The sequence below is a fragment of the Syngnathus typhle genome, linkage group LG4 (assembly GCF_033458585.1).
Source record: "Syngnathus typhle isolate RoL2023-S1 ecotype Sweden linkage group LG4, RoL_Styp_1.0, whole genome shotgun sequence".
NCBI classification, from domain to species: domain Eukaryota; kingdom Metazoa; phylum Chordata; class Actinopteri; order Syngnathiformes; family Syngnathidae; genus Syngnathus; species Syngnathus typhle.
In genome coordinates this window covers 15,949,174-15,974,966 of record NC_083741.1, presented here as the reverse complement: position 1 = coordinate 15,974,966, position 25,793 = coordinate 15,949,174, and the positions used below count along the sequence as shown (strand labels likewise).

The 25,793-nt window shown below is 39.7% G+C and overlaps 1 protein-coding gene across 1 annotated transcript in view; it reads left to right on the top strand.

Annotated features, from left to right (window-relative positions):
• Positions 1-12,207, top strand: part of kiaa1549lb (KIAA1549-like b) — a 36,810-nt gene extending 24,603 nt beyond the window's left edge. The window contains exons 11-22 of the mRNA XM_061277093.1: positions 463-626; positions 1,353-1,388; positions 2,838-3,028; positions 5,096-5,226; positions 5,879-5,997; positions 6,408-6,616; positions 7,138-7,270; positions 9,075-9,449; positions 10,036-10,130; positions 10,410-10,558; positions 10,633-10,784; positions 11,755-12,207. Of these exons, the coding sequence (XP_061133077.1) occupies positions 463-626; positions 1,353-1,388; positions 2,838-3,028; positions 5,096-5,226; positions 5,879-5,997; positions 6,408-6,616; positions 7,138-7,270; positions 9,075-9,449; positions 10,036-10,130; positions 10,410-10,558; positions 10,633-10,784; positions 11,755-12,015 (2,015 nt within the window). The 3' untranslated portion in view covers positions 12,016-12,207. The remainder of the gene's footprint in view (positions 1-462; positions 627-1,352; positions 1,389-2,837; positions 3,029-5,095; positions 5,227-5,878; positions 5,998-6,407; positions 6,617-7,137; positions 7,271-9,074; positions 9,450-10,035; positions 10,131-10,409; positions 10,559-10,632; positions 10,785-11,754) is intronic.
• The last annotated feature ends 13,586 nt before the right edge of the window (positions 12,208-25,793 follow it).

Sequence of the window (25,793 nt, the reverse complement as noted above, 5' to 3'; positions counted from 1 at the left end):
CAAGAATAACATAATTAGTTAGGTTCAGAATTATGAAACCCCACATTTCACTAATCCCTGCTGTGAAAAGCGAATATCTGTGACACCATAAAAAGGGTAATAATTGCCTATAGATGCCAAAAGAAGACAGCAGAGGACTTGTTTTGTCTCAGTTAAGCTCCTAAACTTCAGTGGTTTCTTAGCACTAGGGTGCCACATAGTACTACTTTTATCTAAATGACGCTGACACTATTTATACAAAATATCAGCTGGCACCATATCCAAGCCCTCAACATAGAGCCTTTTGGATCTCAAGATTTCTGTCATGCTGCCGTGTGTCTTGTAAAAAAGTTGCAGAGAACACACAAACCATGCGATTCACCATTTGACATTAATATAACGCTGTGCCAATCATTTCAAAACTCTCCAAAAACACGATTGGTGATAATGATGATGGCAATGATGATATTTTACATTCCTCAGCTGTTGTCAAGAACCCTCCAAATAACCTTTGGATCATCGCTGCAGTGTTGGCGCCCATTGCTGTTGTGACACTCATCATCCTCGTAATCACAGCGGTGCTGTGCAGAAGAAACAAAAAGGACTACAAAGCGGATGCAATCGGAAACCTCAATCCACGAGCAAAGGCAAGTGAAGATGAATCCATATGTTGAATTGGATCCTTTCCATGCGTCATGCATTAGTTATTTCTTTCTTGAGCCGGCTGCACACCAAACCACATGGCCAAAAACCCATTAACAATTCAGTGGCATCGTTTTGTAACTAGTTTTCAGTGTTTACTGACCATCTGCAACCAATTCGGTTGTGATTCCAAATGTTGAATGGCAACATCATAGATATAACTAATTGCTATTAGTTGTTGTATGAGTGGCATTTTTGGTGCTTGTGTATTTTACAACACTCTCTTCGTATTATTTAATGGAATTAGTTCATACCAGGAATGAAGTCACTGATGTATAGTTCATTTGTGTGACTTTGTGGAGCCTGGGTTCATTTGCATGTGTAGTTTATATCTATTGTGTATGTGTCCTATGGTTGACTGGCAACTTGTCAGCCTTTCATGCAAAGTCAGTTGAGGTACACTTCAGCTCCCTAAATGAAATAGAAAATGGATGGATGGAATAAATTGCTCAATGACATCAAGGAACTTGATAAATTGAGATGATAAATAAAAACGGGATCGTTACAACATCAAAGTATGATTGATCTCTAGATTTACATGGCTTTCATTCATCCCACCATCCATTCTTCCATCCAATCAATCATCCACCTTTCATTTATTCTTCCTTGATTAAAATGAGATGTCTGTAGCTACCACAATGTTCCGTTAAAACAATTTACCTCCCTTTCAGATGGCCTACCGGAGGGACGTCAACTACTATCACCAGGTACAACAATTTGTGCCTTTGCATGGTGCCATATATGGGGAACGAGCTCCACTGCTGTGTATTGTGGCGTGCTGCTGAAAACTAACACACCAGCAGCCCACTGGAGCTATAAGGCTTTTTACAATGGGATTCTCTTGGATGAAAGACAATTGGCTTCAAGCAATGTCCAGATGTTGCTTGGCAGATCCAGACAGCTTTTACACAGTGTTTATGAAGCACAAGTGTGTGAATTTACAAGATTGCAAAGAGGCAGGGCGTCGATATCGCCCGCTCAAACTCCACTGAGCACCTTGTGCGAACCGTTATTTTTGCTGAGTCAAGCTTCTCTTCCCCTGAATGGATCAGCGTCGATGAATGAAAACAAAAAGTGACACCCTCAGCACATTCCGCTGCTTTATTGGTACTAATAAAAATCTTACGCTACCATCTGTAATCCACAGTTATTACAGTACACAATCGATCCCTCTGCGATCTATGCATGTAAAAACACCCACAAAGTGATTTCCCTCCCAGTAAAAATGGTGATTGTTTTATTCTGACAGGCGTTGGGATCAGTGCATATGTTACTGCACTAGTAATTCATGTCAAACTGAATATTAGACATGGATAAACATTCAGTGACTTCTATAGACCATATGAGGGTGTGCACCAATACATACTAGAGAGAGCTTGTTCAGTGGAGTGTCACTTTGATTTTGCAACACCCAATGGATGCATTTGAAGCAGTATGAATTTCATTCTGCATGTGTGTGTGTGTGTGTGTGTGTGTGTGTGTGTGTGTGTGTGTGTGCGCATGACATTGCGTTCTACCTCTATACAAACAGTAAAGCATTCCTCCTCTGTTTCCCCTAGCGTATTTGAATGTTTAAATCCATCATTATATTTTTATGAAAACTTGCCAATCTCATCACCACCTTCTGTGAGTGTTTATTAGACACCAAGTTGGAAGAAGATGAAAAGGGCTGCAGTTAAATCAATTTATATTCTTCAGTTGAAGGGACCGCAGCGGGGTAAACAGAGTTGATTTTCCCCCTAATTTCTCTAGAAATACAAGTAATATTTATTTACAGCTATTTTTGGCAACCAGAGTTCATGGCATTCGTCTGAATGCCTTTAATAGATGATCTACTTTTGGAATATTTTAATTACATTAAATAATTAATTTCATCCCCTAAACCCAATAAACTAGACATATATTAATTAACCTACAAATTTAAGCCCTATTTTTTTTAGTAGTGTAACTATGAGACAATACCATAAGCAAAAGAAACCATCCCTATATATGTAAATATACATGCTAAATACTAATAACACTAATTTGTGCTGTTACAGATTTTCTCAAAATAAACAGTTGAGCAAAATGATTTGATGCTATTATCTTAATCCAAAATACATTCACAGTTTGATATTATCAATGGTAAACTTTTTTTTCATTATTTTTCCTCTTAGCCGGTTCAAGGGTTTGACTATGCCAAGCAGCATTTGGGGCAGCAGGGAGGCGACGAGGAGACCCTACCACCTGGTCAAGACACTTTGATGTTGTCCCTGAAAATTCGGGATGCGCCACTCTCACTGGAGAAGACCTTGAAACATGAGGGCACAGTCAACAAGGGGAACGTTACCAGTCACAAACACAAAAGGTATTTTCACCTCCATACAAATGAGCTGTATCAAAATGACTGCCATAATGTTGACGAACACACATGCGTGAGCAGAGATCATTCTGTGGCCAAGTCAAATTTATCATTTCACGTATTTGATAGCAAAAAATGCTGTTCTGGAAATGAATTGTCTTGTTAAATCATGACTGATTGCTTAATGCAACCACAAAAAAGGGTAGGATCTCTCAAAGCCTGGATTCAATTTCAGAGCTGGATAATAAGCTTAAACTTAAATCTATGTGACGGAAAAGTCAAGGCGGAGGCTGGTTGTGTGTTTGACGTCAAGATGACTCACTGTCGTCAATCACAAGTCAGACACACTTTGGCTTTACCTTCATATTTCAATCCTAATTTGAGCATCCATGCATTCGTTTCCCTTGCTTATTCTGTGCCGACCTGGGACACAAGGAATCTGGAACTATTACTAAGACTTATACGCAGGGACTGATCAATGTCAATTACTATAATACCCCTGTTACATGTGTACATATATCCATCCATTTTCTGTACCGCTTAGTCCCCTCGGGGGTCGCGGGCGTGCTGGAGCCTATCCCAACCGTCATCGGGCAGTAGGCGGGGGACACCCTGAACTGGTTGCCAGCCGATTGCAGGGCACACAGAGACAAACAACCATACGCACTCGCACTCACACCTAGGGACAATTTGGAGTGCTCAATCGGCCTAACAAGCATGTTTTTGGGATGTGGGAGGAAACCGGAGTGCCCGGAGAAAACCCACGCGGGCCCGGGGAGAACATGCAAACTCCACACAGGGAGGGTCGGAGGTGGAATCGAACCTGCACCCTCCTAACTGTGAGGCGGACGTGCTACCCAGTGCCCCACCGAGCCGCCTGTGTACATATAATTATAATTAATTATAATTTTATTTTATTTTATTTTACATTAGCCACAGCCGCTATGATGGTTGGTAGCATGACTTATTCGCAACGGCAAGTTACTATAAAACTAACGACCAGTTTTTAGTTATTGGGGCAACCTAAAAATAAAATATGAGGTAATAAACCTACCCTAAATATGTCACTTATTATGCATCACCACTGAATCCTCTCGGTTGCCGGATGTCCCTCCACGTCTGAAAAAAAAACTCGCAACTTCTCCACTCAATCCTAAATTGCTTCTTTACTTTGCAAGTGATATATAATTTTGTCTGCAGTCAAGGGGAGGATCTTTTTTTTCATTTTCTTCAGGTGGATATTCTGCCATTACTCATTTTAATTTGATTTGAAAGAAATGTGCAATATCCTAAAAGAAATTAAGAAGGCTTAATTTGGACCAATCATTTAAACTTAGATAATGTCTTTCCTCTCCTATGCCAAATGCAGTCACCGTTATCTACACTAAGCTTCCTCCTCCCTAAAGGAAAGATTTTTCATTCTACCATTGCCTTGATCCCATTAGTCACGATTCCACACATCCTTTAACCTAACTTCTCCCCCTCATGCAGCCAATGTAAATGTATTCTCTACGTCTCTAGTAGTTATCACACAGTGCACGTCTTTGTTGAGGCCATGCTGCGGCGCTTCAACGGGAGCAGGGGGGGGGGCATCCTCTGTTCCTCTGTCTCTCTCTTCGCTGTTATCATTCTTAGCAGACAAATGAGGGATGGACTGCAGTGCTTTGATGTCACTGTCAGCGTGCCTCTAATTCCAGCCTCAGTGCAGCGTTTAAAGGCCCTTTAACACGATGCGGACAGAGCCAGTGATTGTCTGATTACTGGCAAAATGATGTTTATCCTTTTAAATGTAGCAGACACGCCCATGTAGAATATTATTCATTGATAAGCATCTAAGCTTGCTGCTTGATTTCACATTAATTACTAGTTCAGTGCTCTATCCTTTCACTCTAATCCAAACCTAGTTAGACTGACTTTAGTCTTACTCAAGTCTATTTTTAACAAACAATTGCCATCATTATTCACTATGTATCCAAAGGTGGGACTGTTAATGTGAAAGCGTGACATAACCTGGCTGCGAGCCCGGCTTTTCTGAGAGCTCACCGCCTCTCCTGTTGCTATGGTTACTTGCAGCAAGTTGTTGAGTGAGGACGGTTCCGTCATCAGCAGCGAATCAGAGCTGCGGAATTCCGTGCGGGGCTTGGCGGCGCCGAAAGTCACAGCGCAGCAGAAAACGACAAAGGAGGAGGCGCGCAAGAGAGACGGTGAGCGTCATACGCACACACGGCAGCGGAGGGGAGGGGGGGGTTGTAAATACAAAATCATTCATGCTTCCTTTGACAAGGTCATGTGGTCATGAGACAATCACATCCTGGTTTGAACTCTACATGCAAAGGTACACTGCAGTAGAGAATTATTTCCTCTCTATTTATGAAAGAAGAAATGTTACCATTCAGCTGTATACAGAGATGGACATGATGTTTTTGCGCACATTAATAATGCTCACGAGTGGCTGCTGTAAAAGTAGCCCATTGACATACAATAAACACACCTGCACCACGACCACTTAAATCTAAATAGACCTAGAGTACATACACAGATGATCAATTTGTGAACTGAGATGCTTTTTGTATCATTTTGGTGCTGAGATTTTTCTATTGAAAAGTAAGCTGATGCCTTGGCTCACTGAAGGTTAGGAAATACTGTACTGCTTTAGACAGCAGAGTTGTTGAGCCTAAATAAACAACATGTCTGCTGGTTGCCGCCAAGCATACTCCATTTTGCCTCAATTGCTTGTTTATCACAAGCAGGGAGAGGAATTTAATTTTCTGGCTGTTTTGAAGTTCTCTGTGATTGATAAAATACTAATCAGTTATTGTAGTTGCCTTGTGAATGAATTTCTTTTCTGTTCTTCAGATCCTTATGACACTTCCTCTGGCTCCCTGCAGCTTATTTCGATAAAGCCCATGACGGCTCAGCTCAACTACTTGCAACATGTTCCTTCTGACCGTGACTCATCCATGCTTAACGGAGAGGTAATTCATTTACATAAATGTAAACTTAATGTTAATTAAGTTAAATTAATTTGTCATTTATGTCAATAAAGGTATGTTTTTATTGTGAACATTATTTCTTTTTGTTACTTTTGTTACTTAATACCTTCTCACTTCTAGACAAATTAGACTTTTGAATTCACCTGACTTGAATGTACATATTGACGTCCCATCGTCATCGGCAGTTTGTTTGAACATTCTTGTTAGCAAGTTTAGATAAACATTACAACTGTCCAGTCCAATTATTTTAACAACAACCCCTTCAGTTATTGATTTAATTGGTGCAAAACTTTAAGCCTACACGGAGTTCTTTACACGGGGTGCTCATCTATATGACAGGAACTGAGTGAAAATGAATTTATCTAACTTGTCCGGTTTTATTCTGCTCATAGGTGAATTTAGCCCTCAAGCAGCGGTCGGACATGGAACAATACAGGAATAAGCTGAGAATCAAGGCCAAGAAGAAGGGCTATTATGACATTCCTCCCATGGACGGCAGTAGTTACAGCAGCCAACCCCTTTCGCAAAGACAGCGGCACGGCCACAAGAAGGCGGAGCTTGAGGAGGAGCGAAATGCCACCTTTGTCAAGTCACAAGTGAGGTGAGGAAGATCGCAAACATGAATGGATATTTTGCACAGAAGGATGACATTGCAATTTGCAAATTTTGAAACAAAGAAGCAGATATTGTGTCACACTCACAGACCCCCCCCCCCAAAAAAAAGTAAACCCTAATTAACTAGTGTATTAAATCCATTTTACTATCATTTTTAATGTGAGCGATCCTTCAGTGAAATCCACATAACCGCAATTAAATCATACTCTACCCCAACCTATTTATGTTTTCTAGGATCATAAAACCTCCTGTCACGCTCAAGGGACACTAAAACAAATGAATGGCTTTTAATTGATTTGCTCTGAATGGGCCTGCTTCACCGCTAGGCTGTTCCAAATATACTCAAGCTGTGTTTACCGGCTGTGTTGCCCAAATTTTGAATACAGAAACTGTAGAATCTGTGTGTAGTAATAATCCCCAAAAACTCTAAAAAAAAAAAAGAAAAAAAAAAGGATTATCTTTTTGCTGCAGCTATCATCTACTTTATTCTTCCAATGTATCCTACAGGCACAATCAGGTAGGGAAGACATCATATCGCAGCAGACAGAGTCTGAACAGTCCAGGTCCCGGAGGAACTGAGATGGATTTGCTCGTGATGAGGGAAAGACCCAGGAAAGGCATCCGGAACAGCGGCTATGATGTAAGTCCCATACCTAATCGAAAGCGACTCTAAAACCATATAAAGGATCCATTACATCCTCTGAATGCCATGTCATCTCGTAATGAACATAAATCCGTTACAAAGGGAGAAAAATACCTCGTCATAGCAAATTGTATGTAATAAGTATGAAATAATGCTTTGATGGCTTCTACTACTTCTACTTCAGTGGTTCTTAAACATTTTACACCAAGGTACATTCTGTTGTCAATAAGCGAACAGTTTTGCCTCACTAGTGACTTATTTTTTTCTTCTTGTTCTCTTTAGACATTAGACACTACGCGCAAATGTCATAAAATCATGGAGGACAAAATGTCCCTTTTAAGACAGCATCATGCCACTAGTGCAACCTGATCATTCTACTATCGAATGGTCTTAATTAAGAGAATAAATGTGCATACTTGTACATGGACAATTCAGCTCATAAAGAGGATATTGAATGTATTGCCATACAAAATAACACTCCCATTCACTCCTATGAGTAATTTAGACTCTTCAAGCATGCAAACTACATACAGTACTGTATTTGTTATCATACTGTTTTTGTAATTGGCTTAAATTGTTACCCTTTTTTTTTTTTAATCCAGTTACATGCGTGGGGAAAAAAACCCCAAACCAAAGCTTTAAAGACATGACATGTTTGTGCTACTGCTAAATCTGTATCTTCTTGGCCTATTAAATACTACAAGCTAGAACTCAGTACTCCGCCGTACTCAGATGTGGTCACTGTGTGCACCAACAAGCTGCTATAAGACAGTTGATTCATTTATAATATTTATAATGCCACATGAACATTTATAAGGTCTTGATATATAATGCATATCCGTCTGACTGCTCCGTGCTGCCATCTTTTATGGTTCAATTATGGTTCCTAGCTCCCTCGTGTAATAGGGCAGACTCTTCCCGTGGTGTTTTTACTGTGAGCTGTTCTTTTGTAAATCATAAGCAGTCATATCAGTGACTTAAGTACCATTGCTTCCCTCTACCTTTCCACCCTCTTTGCATTTTGTTCAGCTTTGGAATCTAAATATGCTATGACATAAGCTTACTTAATAGTGTGATAAAGCAAAAGGGAGGTACAGTGCTATTCATATCAAAGTGTACGTACTATATGATTCATTTTACTGTCTTCCATTCACACTGATTTTGCGCATTATACCGCAAAGCTATGACAAATAAGACTTGGATTAAAGAAGAAAAGCTCCAAAAACCATTTAAAAATGCTGACCTCCAAATTGTGTTTTCTTTTGCTGTGTATCAAAGTCATCGCTCACATGCTTTTTTTTTTTCTTTTTTTTTTTTTTTTAACCTACACAGCCCTGCACCCCCAAACGCTTCCCCCCGCCAAATTTCCTGGCTTGTTGATTACAATGTGGCCATTGTGGCTGCAAGCCCCGTTACTGCAGATGTTTCTCTCTCATCATGTTGCAGCGGGGACTGATTTATGAGGTGCACTACGGCGGGTATCCCATGGCAACATTTTATTTGCACAGGATGTAGGGCAGCCTCAACTCGCTTTCATTTGTCACCAAATAGTCAGGCTAGGGCGATGGTTTTGAAGGTTTTGAACGTGAAAACTGTCAAACTTATGGAGTGGTTTAGAATTGCAATGACTGATATTGAGCAGAAAAATAACATTGGATCCAGATTGAAAAGCTGAGGGTTGTTCTTGGATCTATAGTACAATGAAGTATTTATTCACGTAACCCTTACCTAGCGATTTAGTAAATTAATAGTTGAATTTGATTTGATTTTCACACGTCGTCACACTGCGTGTTTATTCCAGACCGAGCCTGAGTTGATTGAAGAAACAAACGTCGACCATTTAACGGATCAGAGGGACTTCGTGTACGGCCGCAGTCTGAAAGGCCAGTCACAGACGTCTACCCTGAGCTCACAGCCATCCATTGATGAAGTGCGGCAGCAGATGCACCTGCTCCTGGAGGAGGCATTCAGCCTGGCCTCGGGGGGGCACTCAACATCCGGGAGGCACTCCCACCACCACCGCCCACCTCCCGAGCAATACAGCGGCATTCCAGCTTCCCTTCCCTATACAGATGTGGTAACCAGTGCCCCGGGCACCATAAACTGTGGTCGTGGAGGACTGCAGTGGAGTCCATCTTACGGAGCAGATGTGTACCAGTGCAGTTTGCCCAAGCCAGTACGTATGATAAAATAATATTGTGCTGTGATATCCAAAGTATGGCCTGGGAGCCATTTGTGGCCCACGCTTTGTTTTTTAGTGGCCCACAGCATATGGAAAAAAAAATCATAATCGTAATGTCATTTGCCTGCATTGTACTACTTAATTTCTATAGTGGGTAAGATGTGCCTAAGCATTGCACTTTATTCCTTTCTTTCTACTCATGGTACCTTGACGTATTAGTAACTCTAAGCGATACGAGCGCTGTAAATTGGCAGTTAACTATACTTTTACTTAACAACCAGCAATAATTTGGCAGATAGAGTACAATACTTCAAAACAATAAACTGTTTGTTGCCACGCCCAGTTAACATTTACTGTCAAACTAAACAAAAGTTATGCGCGTTGAAAACACATAGCTTTGCCTTGGTAAAGTTGGACTAGCTTCATGGTAACAAAAAAAAAGCACAAAGCCATAGACGGGCTAACAAATAGTGAACAAATATAACCCTTTATGCAATGGATAAACAGTTTTGCCACCCCTTAGCTCCCCCCCAAAAAAATATATATCATGTTGATATGAGTTTCTCATGATGTCTTGCAGGCCTTTCACTTCACCCAGCTGCCTGAAATGGCAATTAGCTCTCCTCCTCCTTTACCACCTCGCACTGGACCACCTCCTGGCACCTCCTTAAGACGGTAATGCTCATTAGGTTCCACTCAAACGTACACATGCTGTCTGCTGCATAACCAGCGTAAATTCCCCCTCACATCCATTTGCAGAGACTTGATATTCTCTAGGTAATGTACTGTGACCAGTGTGATTTCAGGCCCTGTATACATTTTAATATTGAACTAGTGCAGTGAGGTATAGAGAGAATGTTAATGAGCTAATCGCTCACTCACACTGAGTGCGTCTGCCCTCTATTGGTGATTGCTCAGTATAATTCTTCGTATACGTCTGCAATCCCAACTCAGTTCCATCTCTGACCTGGGGCCCAAGGGAAGAAGCTCTCAGACATCTGTCAGTGAAACGCAGACTCCACATGACAACAACCCATATGGGCCAAGCTCTCGGGCAGCACTTCCATCCATCACTTTAGAGCACCCTGTGTCCAACTACTCAGGTGAGTGGAAAGTGAACTAAAGCGACATTCCACTCCACTCTCCATATTCTTTCTCTCTCCTATGCTTTCTTCAGGAAACCCGATAACAGCCGTCTATTCCATCCCAGCAAGCAGGCCGGATTACTCAGACTATATTGTCTCCGCCTCGCCCACCTCCTACCACAGTCCCTCTTGGATGTCCTATCCTCCAGAACCGGAAGATGTCCCACATCAGTGGACAGACTCTGTATGACATTTTAATTAATTGAATTAGTTTATTTGTAATGTGTGTCTTAGTGAGGACACACATTGTTTAAATGGCCATACTGCTCTTTCTTGTGCGCCCACCTAAGCCACCTGGGGGCAGTATAAGACAGACAAACAAATGGATATAATGTAATTGAGAAGTATAAACTCCCTTTACAGCTCATCAATAGAGTACTGTTAGTAGTTTTTCACAAGATGATAAAAGTAAAACTAATCACTTAAATCTTAAACTCTTAAATTGGCTGTCTACATGTGTTGCTGCTCCATTTGTATTCAATTCATTGCTGAAAAGTTTAAAGCTCTGCTAAACAGATCATATTTAGAGTTAGCATTAAACTCAAATGAACTTAAAGGTTAAGCTATGACACCATGAACAATTTAATACAGTCGTGTAATTCTCTTTGTCTCACGTTTAGTTTGACAGTAACCTTAACTGAAAGTGGCAATAAACATCTTGAAGACTCTTTTTTGATAAATTGTTCACTAATTATATCCGTCAAACATTAGCTGGTTGTGAAGAGCGTTGAGTCACTGCTACTTAACAGTCCTTGTATGATGAATTCAAATTATTGCTCGCAAGTCAAAGGTCAAAATCAGCCAAATGACGGTTCATATTGTGAAAAAGCCATTAAGTCGAGTCACCCGTATCTCAAGGCATCACTGTAGGGAGATATTAAGCAATTTGTCATTAAATGATGATTAGGAAAAAGCAATTTCCGAGTACCCTGATGTCTCTTACGACCTTAATCTGGAAATGGAAAAACTGCTTGCATCCAAAATGAGCTTTTACAAATGATTTTTTGTCAGTGCCAAAACAACCGACTAAGCACTGATGATAACATTTTGTGCTTGGTTGAGGTAATAAGCTTTTATGTGTCTCAACAATAAACTAAGTTTGGCTTCGCTTTTTATTATCAACAATACTCAATTTCTGTTTTGTTTTTTTCCAGCTTCCTTTGCCGGGTTATGTGGAGGCTTTTCCTCATCCTCGTTACCCACAGGGGAGCTCATCCATACTTCCCCTACAATACACTCAAGCTCTGGACCAACAGCCTGCCACCCAGAGCACAGCATCCCAGAAAAGCTTACAGCAGGGGATGGACACGGACAACGTTCCCCTGAGCAACCTCTCCACCTCTGCACTTGTACATGCTATACGACAAGAGGTGGCCAAGCTGGCAAAGAAGCAGAGTGAAATGTTTGACTTCTAGTATGGATCCTGCCCTCCCTTGTTAATGTTGCATTGGCCCACGACAGACTTATGAAAGTGGCCCTCTTTCAGACTGATTTTTGATGTTTGTACTGTAAAATGACCAGATCTTGTTAATCCATTAACTGATTGATTTATTTTCTTACACCAGTCAGCTGCTAGCATAAAGCAGCTACGCAATTGTTGTTTTATTTCGGAGAGGAAAACCACACCTCCTCCAATTGATGTCCGAATTGACTGCACCCATATCATTGTAGATATGTCTATAGTACGAACATACTACAGTATTAGGAGGACAATATCAAGCATTGTTTTTACCAAACAATTCCTGACAGCCTGTGTGTTGACCGCAGCAAATACAAGCATGTAAGAAGATATTTTATCTCATTTTCTGGCATCAAACAGATTTGGTGATGTCGTTGTCGCCCCTGTTTTAAGCATCACACTATCATAACCAGCTGCCTCGTCAGACTAAACAATTCCAGTATGTTTGCTTTTGTCTTTAATCATCAGGGTAGGACCACTATAAAACCCTTTGGTGAGGATTAAAATGTGTTAATTCACTGAACACCGTTAGCAATTCATCTGACTGGAAGAGACACTCGTATCTTATTTTGGGATAAAAGCCTTCATGGATAATGCTAAACTCAATTGTTAGTGCAGAATTGCTGTCTGGGGATTGTAAAGTGAGAGCGGATGCCAATAAGTCCATGGAAGTTTATAGCAGGGAAACTGTGTAAACAGCCAGGTGCTAGAAACGGTCTCCTTGTAACATGCTATATTGCCAGTGAGGTTAGAAGAAAGCTGCAATTTTTGAAAAGCTATTTGCCTAAAATGTCTGATTCACAGTTGAATATATCATTTTCTCTCACTCAAGAAATGTTTCGTAGTCAAACATTCTGCTCAAGAAAATAATGAATAAACTGGTCGGCTCTCCAAATTCAACTTCCCACTGATAAGAACCAGAGCAGCACTTAAGATTTGAACTTTACAACATATAGTCAATGTGATATTTGTGTGCATCATGAATGCAGAGTCATGGCAGAAAAACGATAAGATGGCTAAAGGGTTTTACGTGCTCTTTGGCAGAACAAAAATGTAAATGAACATGAGCTAAAACAATCAGAAAACATTGTGTCTCCTTGTCTTCCATGACCGAGTTCCTCTGCTCATTGAGTGGAGGGAGAGACAAACAACAAAAGCACTAATAGCCTATGTGATTAAACTTAATACATCTTTTTTAACTATCAGTATAACAGCGTTGTCTGTGTCTGCTTTCCCCCTGAAAATGTCATTTCCCACAGTTTATAACCAGATGTCACTCAGCCAGGTGGGAAAGCATGCCAACTTCTATTGAGAGAAATTACATTTGTAGAACACTATTTGTAACATTACTGACGTGATTTCCTTTCCACAGGCTTCTCTATCGCGAGGAGGTTCCTCCAGATGATGGATGATGGTGGAGGAAAATGAAATACATCACAGCCTTTATCTGCTTTTTGTCAAACTGAGATTGCGTTTGCTCCCTCCTGTGGAAAGAATACAGTTTATGTGGGTAAAAAAAGAGACCTGTTGGGTTCCGAATTAGGGTTAGGGTTTCGAAGAAGGTTTTCAAACTTGGATTAAAGTTTCAAATTAGGGTTTCAAAATAGCATTAGGGTTTCACACTAAGGTTAGGGTTTCAATCTAGAATTTCAAACTAGGGTTAGGGTTTCACACTAAGATTAAGGTTTTAAAAGAGGATTTCAAACTGGAGTGAGGGTTTCAAAGTGGGGTTTCAAATTAGGGTTAGGGTTTCAAACTGGGGTTAGGGTTAAAAAACTCATGTTAGGGTTTTAAAGTAGGGCGAGGGTTTTGAAGGAGAGTTCCAAACTATATATATCTTTAAGAGATGGTCCCCATCCCCTCCCCTCCCACCAGTTCCAAAATGTCATCAGCGCCCTTGACCCTGCCTCCCGCCCATCATCAGTTGGCATAGATTGGAATTTATCCGTGACTAATCAGAAAAAGTACTATGCATATTTTGTTATAGTCATGCTGCATTAATTTTTACTCATACTGATGCCATATTGTATAATTTTCTCAACATTGTCTATGTGTATCATGCAACAATGTTTATTTTGCAGATCAGCGGTGTGCAATGAACGTGTAGTATAGCATTTGTCCACCAGGATTCAGCATTGCACCTTACAAACCAATACCAGCATGATGTGCATCCTCAGCCCTTACAGAAAAAAAAATAGTGTTTGAAATTAGACCATTTAAGAACATGCAGTATTGCGATAGTACAAAGTTAACAGTGAAAAATGTTGCACAATTAACGTTTTATTAACTGTGCCAGATGTTGCACAATCAACATCCATTGACTATTTGTTTCATATAAAATAAAGGCCTCAGTTCCAATTAACACTGTGCATTAATACATCACTGGGTGTTTTGTACTTTAAAAACACTAGTTTGAAACCCTAACCTTAGTTTTAAAACCAAGTTTGAAACCCTAATCCTAGTTTTAAACCCTAGTTTGAATCCTTAAACCTAGTTTTAAGCCCTGACCCTAGTTTTAAACCCTAGTTTGAAACACACACCCTAGTTTGAAACCCTAGTTTGAAAGCCTAACCCTAGTTTGAAACCCTAACCCTAGTTTGAAACCCTAGTTTGAATCCCTAACCCTAGTTTGAAACCCTAGTTTGAATCTATTGAGAACTGACCCTAGTTTGAAATCCTAGCTTGAAAACCTAACCCTAGTTTGAAACCCTAGTCTGAAACCCTAACCCTAGTTTGAAAACCTAACCCAAGTTTGAAACCTTAACCCTAGTTTCAAACCCCAACCCTAGTTTTAACACCTCTCTTTCATTGGACGCCTCTTTTTTTCTTATCAGGAATAACAGTGGTGCCGTGCCGTAAGCAATATCAATCAACTCTCTTACCAATGTTTTTCCTCACTCAAATCGAGGTGATTTGTTTTTCTTTTCTCTTTTTTATTTTAGTAGCAATTTTTGTCCCCACACACACGGTTTGGCTTTGCGCTATAATCATGTATAATTGAAATCCATCATTTTGAAAAATACTTTGCCAAAACATAACGTAAACATCGTATATTTCACCCCCCAATAATTCACACATGCTTGATGAGGAAAGAAACTAATTGAACCCTTTTTCACTAAATGGCAAAACATTACTTTTCTTCTTTGCCGGTTTTAGATTTGTTTATGTTCATGATACATTGCAACCCGCCTCAATTGCAGTTACAAATAGCACCTAACTAGTGAAACACTGGACAGACAATAAGAGTTTTCATGGCGTTTTTAGGTGCAAGTGAACTTTAAATGCAAGAAAAGCTGCCTTCATTAAATCCACCAAAATTGAATTACACCACCTTCGCCACAACTTAAACCTGCTTTTAGGTAGTCGAAAGCATAGCCTACTTTTGTTAAATCTTAACACATTGATGATTGCGTACCCACTAATGCTCTGTACCGTTTTTTTCCATGTATAATGCGCAAAATTTAACTAATTTATTGTCCTAAAATCTGGGGTGCGCATTATACATGGGTACAAAAAAAATACAATAAAAATAATGTATTATTATATATTTTTTTAATCCGGATATGATACGGAGGCCTCCATTACATATGCGCTTTCTTCTCTGCTGTTCACTTCAAACACGCTCCATACGAACACAATGCTCTCGTATCAGACGCTTGCTCGATCACCTGCTCGTTTGCTGTCACAATTTACCCTACACAAATCCGAAACATTTCTTCGCTATCGAGTTTGCTAGCGCATGCGCAGTGATACTGACCGGCAGAATAACATCCGGTTGTTCCCAAATATGATCTTTTTTCTTTAATAATTTTACGTTTACGGACTTAAGTATGAGTCAAAATTTGGGTGCGTATTATACATGGGTACAGGCTTTTTTCCAGCATCAACATGCCATTTTTAGGGTGCGTATTATACATGGGGGCGCATTATACATGAAAAAAAAACGGTATTTTATTATTAATGACATTCCAGTGGGATGTTATGACTTGACACATGTATCCATTTTCTTTATGATGACTCTAACTTGAACTCACAGACATTGTTCCCATGGTGTCTTTTTACCTCCCAGGTAGCGCACTGTAATTGGATATGGTCTTGCTCTGAAGGCCAATTATCTTTAATAAAAGCCACTTAAAGTAATTATCACAGACATTCGAGCAGACATCAGCGTAGAGCTTTAAAGATTTAGCACAATGCGGAGCGCAAGGACAGGTCAAGTTAAAACAATAGATTGCAGATGGGTGGTCATTGTAAAAAAAATATTTTAGTCTTTATGATCATCTGGAGCAGTCTTAAATTTTCACATAATTGTGTAAATGTATTGTGATTGAGGTCAAGCTTTAAAGGCTGGGGTTTGATGTAATTCATGAAACAAATCCTTGGTATTAAACTGTGTCAGAGGTGGACTCACTAAACACTCAAGTGATCTGGTGTTTCTTTTCATCATTTCCCTATGGGTTGAAAAAAGTTTTAATATACTCAGTAAGAACAAGATTAGAGTGGCATCTCAACTCTTAATAAGAAAGCTAGGACAGCTCTCTGCATCCAACTTTATGGGAACAGTTTGAGGAAAGCTGTTTCATCTTCCCCAGTGCACTAAAGCAAAGGCCATTAAGGCATGGTTGAATGAATTTGATGTGGAAGGTGTTCAAGATGAGAAAAAGATTCACCTTTACTAAAGTGATGGTGAAGTTAAAGCCTTGGAAGGAAACCAAACACTGAAGCCCACAAGCTCATCTGTGAAACAGTGGAGGTCATGGGCTTGTGCTTGCATGGCTTCTTCTGGGATGGATTTTCATTGATGAGCGTCACGATAGCAGCAGCAGCAAAATAAACTCTGGGGTCTACAGAAAGACATTGTCTGCCAATTTAAAGAAAGATGCAATCACACTGTTAGGAGTACATCCATCATGCAGCAAGATAATGACCTGAAGCACACTGCCAAAACAGTGAGTTTGGGAGCTTTAAAAACTGGCGAAAATAATTTCCAGACTAACCCGTGGGTATCAAAGTCTGGCCCACGGGCCAAATTTAACCGGCAGGGTAATTATATCTGGCCCTCGAAGACAAATTGGGCATCGACTTTGAGTCACTACTACAATCGCAAATTGTCTTCACTTTGAAACAATAGAGACGTGGCTTTTTTTTTTTTTTTTTGATAACCATTTATCTTTTTAAAAATTTGAACAGTTTTTAATAGTCTCTGATTTCAAAACTTGTTAGTCATCAGTTTTTGGAGTAGCCTATACAGTATATAATATGCGACATTCATACATTTATTTGGGTGTGCCTGAGGGTCACGAGAGTGACACAGTTATAAGCAAACAAATGATCTACAACAAAAGATTCCCCCTCACACCATCCCTTAAATCCATTTCCTTGCTTCTCTAACAAGACCGCATTCCTACACCGGCTTATAAAGTTTTTACCAGATCCAGGTAGAAATACCTGAAAATAAAAACTGCAATCTCTTGTCTCAAACCCAAATGTTCTCAATGTACAACAATATAAAAAGGAATTGGTCTCACCGGTCCAATAGTGCTGGAGGGCATTGGTTTAGCTTGGGCCACCTTCCTATCTGTTCTGTTTTTATTTCTGCTAGCTGTAATGACCAGGTGTGCCATTGCTTTTTAGCTTACAGTCTTTGTGAAAAACATGTGTGGGTGGTTCATTAATACACCACCAAACAGATAATTTCACATATATTGGCTGATGTTGTGCCTCAGCTACAGATGGTAAGATGATTCAGATGTGAACATTCAACAGATGAAACTTTCTTCAAGTCTGACTTTCAGTTCAGACTTTTAGGTTTTTTTTTGTTCTTTTGCTCTGTTTTGTGTATGTGCCTTAGCCTGATTCTTCATGTAATTTTATTGATCGTTTCTCTGCCTACACTGGCTGGCGCATCATATAATTCTCCAGTCCACAAAAGTTGTCCTCCTCCTCAAAAAAATGATCACTCCGCTTCACTGACCTAGTTACAGTAAGATCAGGTTTTATCGACATTTAGTGTACGTTTAATAAGATATCTCTTGGTGCTTTCACTCTACCTCCGCACTTTGCTGTTCTCTTTATAGTTGCATTTGGTGAACAAGCTGTTTTCGGATGTAGCATCCACACGGAAAAGAAACCACTTATCATAAACACAGAATACCTAAGACTACATGTTTGACATCTAGTGGTGATATTAAAACTTAAAACTACCACATATACATATTCGCAGTTCGGCACCCATGAATTTGAACATAATTTATATATATAATTTGAAATGATATAATTTGAAGTTGAAGATTTTGTATTTTCCCACTTTTCCCGGGGTTTTTCAAGGGGTGACTGAGTTGAGTGTTTTGAGTTACGAGCATGATCACTGAACAAATTAAACCTCATAAGTCAAAGCATCACAGTATAGCATTACCTTCTGAAGAAATAAAGTTTAATTATGTATATTTGATGAAACTCATTCAGTGTACTGCAGCACCGCTGGCAACACACTGGACAGATTCCACTCTTCACGCTTTGGCTTTTCTTACTGCTGCTGTCAGGAATAAGGGAGTGAAATGAGAGCAAGACGCAAATGAAAGCTAGCCGGGCTTATTGAACACGTAAATCACTTCCTGGATGGAGGGTATGTTATGTCATCGTTAATGGGTCTCAGCCACTGCAGTGTAAATCACACATTGGGATGTCCACTTCCATAAGTGAGGAGACTTATGGAAGAAACGGTGGAGGATATTATTTGCTGTTTTCCATTTGTTTTCTCGCTACTGAGTACTTAGGGTTCAAATGGAATTTCGAAACAATCCCAGATTGGGTGATTGCTTCATAAACATCAGAATTACACCTAGCAGCCAATCCCGTCTCCTAATGTCCTAACGAAACGGTAGTCTGATTTAAATTAATATTTGTTTTCCTCCTGAACAAGGGTCACCGTGTGCATTTTGGTTCTGAGAGGTTCGGTTGCCACAAAGGTGTGCCTTTTTATATGCTAATGTAATCAAGGGTGACTGTGTGTTATATGATAAAAGCGGAATGGGCTTTTACAAATATTCGGCAAGCATGCACGTTGATTTTTTTTTTCTGAAAAATAAAAGCTTTGGCTCCATTTTGCCTTACTTTGGAATTAAATGCAACAAAATATCCTCTTTCCTTGGACCGTTACATGTTTTGGGCAGTAGAAAAAGCCGCGGTCTAGAATTGTTACTTCGGTCATCAAGTATTCTTGGTTTATTCTTGTATTGCGGATTGAGTTTCTGTTGAAGTCCTTTCCTGTTGAATACCTTTCTGGATGACATACATGGACCATCACACATCATTGTTCATACTGTCATTGGGCATTTCTCATGTCAAACAATACATCAGTTGCTTATGTCTTGTTTTATGTATAAAAAAAAAAGTTACTGCCAAGGTAAGCCTTGGAATGGTTGACATTGGTACACAAAGTGACTCAATCTGTCTATTGTGCCAAGGGTGACTTTGACTTTGTGCTTCTGGCCCTCTGACTCCTTCCACTACACTGACTTAGTGCGGCAATAGACAAAAATTCCTCAGCTGGAACAAAGCTTCATCACAAGAGGAGCAGCATATTTAATGAACTTTGACCCAATGTCCACAGCTGATATATTTCCCGTGGTCCCAGTTCTCTCAAGTAAGCTTTTCAACTTTGGCTTTCACTTGACCTCTGTTGGAATTTATTTTTAAAAAGTTTATTATACTATACTGTAATATCACACCGGCCCCTGTGTTCATTGAACTTACTCTGTTTGATTTTATATAAGACATATTTTTGTCTGTAATGGCCCACTAGTTTAACAAACTCGAGGGGCTTTGACTTTATGTTGCAGGACTCCAACGATGATGTACATGGGCAAAATTAGAGTGACAAGCAGCCAAAAAGATACAACCCTCCATTCTTTTATGGAAATGCAGTTTTGCAAATTACCACTCCTGCTTGATTTCAACTTGGCTCTGGTAGCATTTTGAGTCTGCTTATGTCCACGAAGCCCCATAATTAACTCGTGAATTCAAAAAGACCATATAATTGAACTTGCAGTCCAGTTGTCGAATCCCTGGCAGCTGGCAACGCGTGTGTCTAAATTGTGACAGGAGCACACATTCTGCTTTTGAAATGATTTGATACTACAAAAGAAATTCATTTGCGATTTTGTGTTGGTTTTGTTCCATACAAATCAGATGCTTTTTGAGCCACCCTTTTATATGTTCCGTTTTACTTCATCTAGTGGTAATGACCAAGGACATTGCCAAGACTACAAAACGAGCACACGTATAGAACGTCCTGTCCAACATGGCCACGTGCCAACTTGCAAATGAAACCTGGCTGTCAGTTTTCAAGTGACCAATTCTAATATGGATGTTTGCAAATGATCAGTTTCCCAAGCTCTCAAACTAATGTTTCCACGCACGGCTGCTTCCCCTTCTTTATTTTATATATTCCTTTTATCTAAATGGGATCTTAAGAGCCCACCATCTTAATCTCACATAAATGCATCCATTTCCATTTCTCTCGACTTTTGAAAAAACATCAGCTTCTCACCATGTGTGTGCTTTTTTTTTTTTCTAGCTGAATAAATTCATTCCCTCTTTGTGCAGCTCACCACTCACAGCAATGATTCGTACAATAGGTGGCCTCCTGCCATTGGGGAGGGGGTGAGTTCTAATTTCCAGAGAGTCTGCAGCTTGGAAATTGCAGCTGTATCACACCACCCATCTTGCTGGTGTATGCTGACAAGCCCATATCTAACACTCAAACAAACTAACCATGCTGAATAGTCCAAAGACGAGGCCGATGCAGATATGGCTCGAGATTGCACCGTATACAGTTTTATCAAAAGAATGGAGGACACTGCCGTGTCCTTGTAAAGCTCAGGATGCTGACATTTTATGTGCTGCTCCTCAATATCGAGTGACAATGTAATATTTTTCAAGTCCCACTCAGAGACTGGATAAGCATCTGCTTGTGAGGCACACGGACAATTAGAAGGTCACCTGATTGTTTATTTGATGTAACAGGGATGTTTGGTTGGACAATATTTAAAAGGCAAAGTTGTACTTTTTTTCGATTTAATTTCCAGTTTTATTTTGCATCCACATTTCCATAAATCATTTTAGCCTTCCAAATGGATTTTTCAATGATCAGTCAAATGCAGTCTTGAATTTATGCCCGCATATAAGGACAGGCACCATTTTGACCCGTGGTCTTTTTTAGGCATTGTATAATCACTCACTTTGCACCGTTGGGATTCTATATACTTTCATATATCTTATGAGAGGGATGAAACATAATCATCTATTTTTAATTGTGTTGCAGCAATTTGGAACCTGATATTACACCCTTAAAACTGCTGGGTTAAAAATTGGACCGACCCAGGTTTTTTCTTTTTAAGGGTGTATTTTCTAATATGGAAGTGATTGAACAAACCTCACGGTCCATTCTAAAAGCTGTCAAGGTCACTGGTTGATTGGCATACTACCTGTAGCGCTCTACAAATTAACCTGAGGCATACATTACCTCGCCTAGTTAGTATGGAACAGGTGGAAAATAAATTACTCCATCTTCTCTGCTCATTTTCTCATGAATCTAATTTAGTATCTTAGAGGTGGGTGGGGGAATGAGGTCGTCTTCTTTGTTGCAAGAATCTATCTGCATCCACCTTGACATGGTCTGCAATTTCAGGATGGGACTTGTGAGGGGTCATTTCTAATTCCCAGACACCTTCTTAAAAGTTTACAATGCTTCATCTATTAGTGTGGAGAAACTAAAATGGTGTAAAAACGGTGTCGATCAGGGTTAGGCATAGTAATTGCTCGGTCAGTCATTAAATCATTCACTGCCTGCTGTTTTTCACATTAGCTCAGCTTGCAAGCCACTTTAGAGCATTTTGACTGATCTTGAATGACCAGAATCAGAATCAGCTTTATTGGCCTAGTTTGTGCATGCCAAACAAGGAATTTGACTCCGGTTGATCTCAGCCTATGTACAACATTTAAGTCTCACACCATTCAGGTGACCAATAGACAAAATAGACACCCTTTTTTCCACTAAAGCACTATAAAACAATAACAAACAAAACTGAGATTGGTATTTTAATAGTGATTATTTATTTTATTCCCAGAGCCTAGTTTTTCTTCCATTCGTCAATTCGCCAAGAGTATCTACTAAGGGGATATTTAAAGATACGGATGGACCGAGGAAGCTTTTTTCCCGTCACGATTCTCTTTTAATAGTGATAGATGTTTTAGGGTATGAACTGTCTCACAAGCCCCCTGTTGTTTGAAAAAGCGCTGCCTCCAGCAAACCCAGCAGGACCACCACAGTTTTCCTCCAAACAGGCTCTATAATGGCCACTTAGCACTCCAAACATACTCGAGTACCACCACTGAAGGTAATCCAAAAACAGATCTTGCATGACCTTTTCATGTTAATTCCTTTGATTCATTGATGTCTTGTTCATGGGTGGTGAACTATTTTAATGGCTTGTGTTTTTGATGACGTTCATTATTTGGATGCAAACAGCATGCTCAATAGTAGAGCTATGAAATATGGCTATGTTTATTTCACAAGTCTACCCATAAAGAATTAGAAGTCTATTTTTGTATGTCACCATCCATTTGGGAATGATTCAGAATAAAACATGCAAGAACGTGGCACTCGAGGACCCTCCTGCTCCAAGCTCCAATGCAGTCTGTTCTGGGCTGCCCAGGGACCACGTATTTGTTCAAAATTTGAATTTATTTTCCTGTAGCCATGTTTACCAGTTTCGTTTTTTCTCTTTCCTGTAGCCTTGCTTATCAATTTAGTAAAGTTTGATCTTGAATCTCTTGTAACAATAAAATACGACAACAATAACATGACGAAGGAGTATTGTTTTATCTATACAAGAACTGCCAAGATGATGAGCAAGAGATGTGGCAAGAAGTCAATACAACAAGGCAGCACAGGGCAAGAGCAGTGAGAGTGCTACCGGTGTGTGGTGGCAGTGACTGTGCAATGCCAATAACTGTAAAGGATTTGAGTGTTAGTCCTGGAAGATATAATCACAAAGCCTGTGTTAAGCAATTAGAGAGTGGCCCCACAACAAGAATCGCACAACGGTGTGTCTTGGAAAACACGCGTGAAAAAACACTGTAGCATTTTTGACGTTAGTTATTGTGCATTTCCTGCCCACGGGGGTGACCAGTGCCCAGGTCTTACTAGGATGCCACGCATGCCCACGGAACCCATGGGGTGCTCATTTAAGTTTTTTAGGCTGCCCTGAATGCTTTTCTTGAATACTGTATTGACATTTCTGTAAAAACCAATTTGGTCCAAGCTGCATTTTTGTTTCTTTTCTATACATATCAAGCCACCTATTAACTATTTATTGCTGAATGAAGAACGTCCATTTATGTGTTTATTACAAAATGTGTCTAAATCCTCAAAGTCAAGTTCTGAAAACTGAGTCTTCTCATGCATCTCATTAATGGACTCACCTCAACAGCAAAGAGGCTATTGATTGTTTCATGGCGTCACGGTTGCTGCCACATGCTAGATTGAAAGAGAGGAGAAAAAAAAACCCATTGCAAATGAAGTCTTGCTGTTTAACGTTCAAGAACAGGCATTTGGATTATCCAAGGTGATCCCAGGGACATAGTAACTTTGGATAAGTGCTGTCTTTTCTCTCTTGATTGTTTTCTCGAACGTTACCAGGCCACAAAAATTGTGAGGTAATTACATAAACAAAGGACAATCATGAACTATCAAAAATGATTAAATGTATCTAATAAAGAAATATTCCGTTGTTAATGATCACTCCATGAAATGAATATGGTTTATCACATACATTGGGATCAGGTACTTTTTAAAAATAGGTCTAGCCACACTTTAGACCAAGAAAGTATAAATTCATCATAGCCTTTTCTAGATACGGTACATTTAATATTTTTCCATACAGACCATTTTGAATATGTTAGCCCAATTTTGTGTTGCATCGTGTCACCTTGTAAAACATGATTCAATATCGCATGACTCGGAGATAAGTGCACCTCATTAGGGTAGAAAATGACATTGGGTGTTATCAAAGGACCGTAGCTCCGGTTTGATGGGGAGCGATTTTGTCAGCACTGATGTGATGAGATTCATTATTGGAAGGACAATGAGTGAGAGAGCGACATGGAAAATTGACGTAATTAATAGCGACTTTCCATGGGATTTATCAAGCTTTGTGCCCTCACACTGTGAAAGTGTAAAGATTAAAATGTTCTTTTAGTACTTTCTCCAGTGAGTGTAAAATGGAGAAATGGACAGATGGTGCTTGGAATCAGATAATTGAGATTGTTTGCCTGCCCGTATTTCTTTGTCTGTCAATCTAATCACATAGGTATTACTAATTATTTCACTCCATCATTTTAAGGCAGAAGTACCCCAAGGATGTATCCTAGGGCCTATTTTTATTGTATTACATTTGTAAAGCTGCATAATGGTGAATACTGTCGGACGTGACCATCTTGCAAACTGACAGGTATCATAACCGACGGAATAACAGAGTGATGACGAGCATATTATGCTTCAAGAAAGTAATACCCATTTGTTATTAGCTGACAATAATCAATGTTTTACTAGCTGTCATGAGGCTGGACTAGTGTGAATTGTGAGCAAGATAGATTGTGAACAAAAAACATATTTACTGCAAGATGATTTCTTTTCTTCTAGCATTTTTTCTTGCTCACTGTTTCACTGCACAGATGCCTGCAAGACTCAAACATTGTTTCTTCTAGCTCACTAGGATGTAAATGAAGGAAATTACTGAAACAAAATCAAAGTTGTTTCGAGCTGATTGAAGTAGTGTGACGTGAAAGCAGTGTTCTGTTAGGAAGCTGATGACTTTTCTATCGGCCCTTTTATCTGTGAACTTGGATCTTTTCTCTGCACTAATGAAGCTCTTTGCAGCTCCACTGGACATTCATTCACATCAGTGAGATAAAAACACTGTTCCACAATTAACCAGTTTAATACTACAGTTAATAGCTCATTTTATTGTTGACAAAATTAACCACACACTTTGCGGCAGATTATCACCAAGGTTTGTCAGGTTTGTATCAATATTATAAACTATTAATTTATGGTCCATTTCTTGGGGGGGGCGTGATTTTAAAAATGTATTTTTCCGAGGGATGTTTTATTATGGCAGTTAATGAAAGCAACCTAGTCTTGTTAGGGTTAATACAGCACCTGGGCTGCTATTTTTGTTAAGTTTTCATTGTGAGTCAGACATGTACAAGCATCAGTCTTTACTGTCATCAAAGTTTGATGCGCTCAGTCGTGCCCGATGCTCTCGAGTGTAGCGAGCACCAGTGGGAGTCAGCCAGCAATCGAAATCCACATCAAACATCTGCGCTAAAATAGATGCTGGTATGTTTCTAAGCAACACACAAAAGCTCAAGCACGCATAGATGGTAACATTTTGGGAAATATAGCTCCTGTAATGTACTGCAGACTTTTCTGATCCCTGGAAGTTTCCAGCTATATGCCATCAGTAATGCTCCCCCACAGAGCTTCAGTCCTCTAGTCTCAGGGGGTTCACTCAACCCCACATACACTTTTAGTTCAGCATCCGGCACACCTCCCTCCTGTCGCACTTTTAGCGGCGGAAATAACAAACCTTTTGTATTTGTTATCAGAATAAAGCGGAACACAATTATCAAAAATTTGTTTAGGCTTTAAATGATTCTGGATGGATT